Raw genomic sequence first — 5,254 nt, forward strand, 5'->3', positions numbered from 1 at the left:
GGGGTTCAACAGTTATTATGACAGCGGGGAATTTTGCCAAATTACAAGCAGAAAGACGGTGAGGAACGACATACCACTGAGATCCAGGAACAGGACAGGAATGTGTGTTTCCATGCCAGGGATAGGAACCCTGTGGAGAAACGGCACAGTCAGCACACTGACTAAAGACCTAGTCAATGATAAAGAGGGGCTGGCAGCTAGCTCCACTCATCCTTATTAGGATCTGATGAGTCGAAAACAACAGTGGTGGCTTGAGATAAAACGTTAGAAAATCGAGCTTCTCTCTAAACGGCATAACTAATAAATAAACAATTCTGAATCAGAAGCAGGTTTATTGCCAAACTAAGTTACACTTACAAGGAATTTGCCTTGGTGGTTGGCGCATACATTAATACACGTGTCAAACTCAAGGCCCACGGGCCAAATCCGGACCCCTTGAAGACTTTGATCAGGCCCGCATATCAATTTAGGTTCCCCAATAAATTTTGGCCCACCTAGTTTTTGGCGCTTTTTCTGAAGTTAGTGTCATTTTTTCGGCCCTTTTTTTTGCCGCTTTTCCGACATTTTGGGGCTTTTTTCGGCGCTTATTTCAATGATGGCTAAGGAACTTTGTTGCTGACTTCTTCAGGGCTTTATGTGGACCAAACTGTAAGTGAGAAGACTATATGAGACATCCAATAATACAGTCAAAGATATTTGACTTTTCTCTTAAATGAAAGCCTGTCTATAAACTTGACGTCTGGCCCTTGATGTGATTCTTATTTTCCAGTGTGTCCCTTAGTGAAGTTGAATTTGACACACCTGCTTAATATATATATATACAAAATAGCTGTTTAACATAAGAAAAAGGAGGCTGAATGGATTCTGACCAGAGCTCAACAAAATAAAAGTGTTAAAGTTAAAGTCAAGTTTGGATTAGTCTATATCCTTGACGTCGAAAGGAGCCAGTTGAGGTGGTTCGGGCATCTGGTAAGGATGCCCCCTGGGCGCCTCCCTAGGGAGGTTTTCCAGGCACGTCCAGCTGGGAGGAGGCCTCGGGGAAGACCCAGGACTAGGTGGAGGGATTATATCTCCAACCTGGCCTGGGAACGCCTCGGGATCCCCCAGTCGGAGCTGGTTAATGTGGCTCGGGAAAGGGAAGTTTGGGGTCCCCTGCTGGAGCTGCTACCCCCGCGACCCGTTACCGGATAAGCGGAAGAAGATGGATGGATGGATATATCCTTGACGTTCCACTTCCGGGATTGCTCCGGATTTCACTCATTTAGGCCGGATATCTGTTGCCTTGGGCTTCCTTTGTGTTGGCATTCTAAACTCTGGTGGATTTCTGAGGACTATGGTTAACTGCTCATCAGATCTCTGCAGGGTAAATCCAGACAGCTAGCTAGACTATCTGTCCAATCTGAGTTTTCTGTTGCACGACTAAAACGACCTTTGAACGTACACATGTTCCACCAAAACAAGTTCCTTCCCGAGATTATTTTGCAGCGGCACCGCAGCTTTTCTCTGGTGCTTAGCACCCCCAAAGACAATTGTGATTAGTTTAAAGAAATGCCAATAAACCAGAGCATATTACAAAGTAAAAGTGTATTACAAGTAAAGCAAAATGTACTTAAAGTATCCAAAGTAGAAGTACAGATTATGTAGAGCGGCCCTTTCAGAGTGTTATGTTTTAATGTATAATATGTGATTGCATTGTATTGTTACAGCTGGTCGAAGTGGAGCAAATCTAAACTACTTTATATACCTTTTTGACACTTTAATTAACAACCATGTATTTTACCTTATAGGTTTGTCTTATTGTGGGAACTTGTTTTGGTGGAACATGTGTACGTTCAAAGGTCGTTTTTGATTTCTTATTATGGGAAATCTTTATCTGTAACAAGTAACTAGCTGTCACTTTTTACTTTGGTGGAGTACACAGGGTTTCTACAGGTTTCACCAAGTCAAATTTAAGACTTTTTAAAACCTTTTTAAGACCATTATGAATGAAATTTAAGACCTATATCACGACATCAAAGACAAAGTCAGATGTCAGAGTCCGGAAAGATTGTCTGAAACAATTCCCAGATTTCCTCATTGGCAGTATATGACATATGCCAATTATCAATTATATTTGGACTAGCGAGTGAAAGAACTACAACACCACAGAATAAAAAATAATAAGAATTCTAAAGCGCTGCGGGAACATTTCAATGAGCATTAGAGGTAGCGCTACATTGACGTAGGAATATTATTTAAAACCTAGAACACAATACTTCAACGAATTTAAGACTTTTTAATGCCTAAAATTTAGATTTTGAAATTTTAGACTCTTTTGAAGACTACTAGCCAGTCAGAAGCAGTCCACTATTCACCTCAGAAATGTGGTGGAGTCCAAGTATAAGTGTGAAGTAGCATTAAAAAGGAAATAAAGCACCTTCGTAGTTCAAATGTTCTTAACTGTAATAGTAGTTGGTTAATTCCCTCCACTACTGAATTTCCAACAACAGAGTCGTTCCAATGGGTGAATAGGAAGCATAGTGCTCTTCCTGGAGAATAAAACTAGATAAATACATAAAAGTATTTTCCTTCAAACGCACCTCTCTACCGGCGCTCCGGGGATGCCACTGCCGGCCGACGGCACCAGAACGGCGTTGCGTTCTTCGGTGAGCGTCAGACGACATTCCAGCAGCTGGGACTCCCTTTCCACGTCGTCCTCTGACTTATCTACATGCACATACACACAACGAAGTCAAGACCTCAAAAATACAACTAATTCAAACGTTTTCAAACTAATTCAAACTTTTTCAAAAGGTGGAGGTTTTTGCATTGATTGCAATCAGGTATGGATTATGTATAAACAATGTGACACATGATAAATGTAATACATGTTTCTGTAATTTAATACATCATTTATAGTCCCACACTGAATATGAAATATTACACAGTAGGGCTTTATGATAGTTAAATATTATCGTCTATTGATGTTCATTCGTTTTTCTCCCACTATGCCACTATGTCGGTACTCGCTCCGAAGCAAATCACCGTCACTCTCTCACTTGCCCTACCACACACTCCCCACGCACACACACACACACACACACACACACACACACATACACATACACATATACACACACACACATATACACACACACACACACACACAGGCCCTGCTATTCTCCTAAAAAGATCCACACACACACACACCAACACACAAGTATAAACTTCAGGCCACTTACGTAGGCTATCACGCTTTACTCTGAAGACATCAGTGGCTCGAGACATATGATCACTGTCAGCTCAACCAGTATTCACTCAGTAATTACTCAGATGCTTCCTATTCATTCACACGTCTGTACTGTCGGAAGTGCTGAGAAATAATCTATATTTGCTTCATATTAACGGTGACTTGAACTGTACATCACTGCCAGTTGGTTATGACAAATTGATGAAGAAAAGCAGTTATTGTGCTGTATAATTATACACTGGGAAATACATTTGAACTTTAGAAATGAAGTACCAGTGGATCTTTTTAAAGCTGTTTAACACTGAGCAGTGGGAGGGAATGACATGTTACCATAAAAAGGGAATACTGACAACGAAATAGAGGAGTGCAAATGTTGCTGCTATCAATCATTTCTGCTTCCATATCAAACTTGTGTGTGTGACTTGTTCCACAGCTGTACCTGGTTTGCAAACTATCTTCTGTAGCTGCTGGTCCAGATACTCCTGTCTCTGAGTGAGTGCGGCCAGCCACTGTTCCCTCATCCTCTCCAGGTCTAGCTCCTACACACACACACACACACACACACACACACACACACACACACACACACACACACACACACACACACACACACACACACACACACACACACACACACACAGAGTAGACTTTATATTTCACAATCAGTTTTCCATCAGATCGTTTACAGATCTCAACATTTCTGACTGCACTTGAAGGCAGCTTCATTTCACGGAGAAAAAAAAGTCAGCTGTTACACAAACTCCTGGGCAGTTCAGTACTTGTGTTTGGTGTTTTTACCCTCACAGTGTTAGTGTAGTAAACTTTTTTTTGTGGCAGCGATAGAGTTGCCACAGTTTCAGTTTCCCGTTAACTGTACGGGACTCTCACAGCACCTTAAAACGGACTGACAAGTCTGATCGTCTGTTGCATAATTGGCCAGTGCAGCGTGACGTTGAGTTGCGTTTCTCCAAGCGTCGCAGTGTGTGAGGATGCATGCTAATCTACTTACTTGGTAGCTGTCCATTTCTTCATCCCCACCCTGCAATTGAAATTGAGAGAGAAACAGTTAAAGAGTTATACAAAAGGTGCTATTTAAGTCCGGCAGTCTGATGAATTTAAAATTCCTCATTCTCACACACAAATTAAGCATGGAAACCAAAGATCAGGGTAATTCAATTTCCATAAAATCCCTTCCGTCCAAACTAATACCAACAAGTGATGATATTCCCTCCTTACCCATTGTGATTCACTGCCTTTGGAGAGACGCGCCTGTTGGATCTTGACGTCTCCGATGGATACAGAGAGAATAGAGGCGGCGATGAGGGGCATTGTGCCCGAGTCTGGTACTGAACGCACCTTCACCTGGACCCGACGGGACTGACCCTGCAGGTACAGATTTACATGAGAGGTAAGTAATATTTACTTCCTTTAATTGTATCTACTAGTTTGATAGGACAATGGCATCTACTTAGAAGCGAGTAGGTTTGTCAGTTAATTTTGACTGGCACCTTCTTAAAGGGTAACTACCGTTTTTTTCTACCTATGTTTCTGTGTCTAAGTGACTGATGGAAACAACAATTTTTGACATTGGTCCAGTATTAAGCGAGATCGCTGCAGTTGGCAGAAACAAGCTACAATTTAAGTTAATACGACAATTGTCCAGCTCGTATTTACCTTCACCAAAGTGCTCGTTTTGCCCCTGACAGGCTCAGATTAATATTCTAAGTGTCTGACAACATTATGGAAAGGATCCCTTCAGAGATAGACCTTTAAAAGCTCTTTGAGACCTTTCTGTTTAACCAGAAACAGCTCTGAAGTCGCTAGCGCTGAACCCACCAGATTCCATTTAAAAAAGCAATACTTTTAGCGTGTATAGAGCCAACATATTTTCACATGTAAATCAGTAAACTATGTGTTTATTTCCACCAAAACTAGAGTTGTGATGGTTGGGAAAGTGGAACGACGACCCAAAATGGCTTTTCAGTTTTATTTTGTTTCTGTCGACTTTGAATGAAGTGTATTTTA

The 5,254-nt window shown here is 41.4% G+C and overlaps 1 protein-coding gene across 7 annotated transcripts in view; it reads right to left on the minus strand.

Moving 5' to 3' along the window:
- Positions 1 to 5,254, minus strand: part of LOC116046999 (kinesin-like protein KIF13B) — a 64,437-nt gene that overhangs the window by 15,917 nt on the left and 43,266 nt on the right. For all 7 annotated transcript variants that reach the window (XM_036005510.1, XM_036005509.1, XM_036005508.1 and 4 more), the window contains 5 exons: positions 4,466 to 4,612; positions 4,239 to 4,268; positions 3,669 to 3,768; positions 2,580 to 2,706; positions 75 to 130 (listed from right to left, as the gene is read on the minus strand). In XM_036005510.1, the coding sequence (XP_035861403.1) occupies positions 75 to 130; positions 2,580 to 2,706; positions 3,669 to 3,768; positions 4,239 to 4,268; positions 4,466 to 4,612 (460 nt within the window). The remainder of the gene's footprint in view (positions 1 to 74; positions 131 to 2,579; positions 2,707 to 3,668; positions 3,769 to 4,238; positions 4,269 to 4,465; positions 4,613 to 5,254) is intronic.

Source organism: Sander lucioperca, chromosome 9 (genome assembly GCF_008315115.2).
Source record: "Sander lucioperca isolate FBNREF2018 chromosome 9, SLUC_FBN_1.2, whole genome shotgun sequence".
Taxonomy (NCBI): domain Eukaryota; kingdom Metazoa; phylum Chordata; class Actinopteri; order Perciformes; family Percidae; genus Sander; species Sander lucioperca.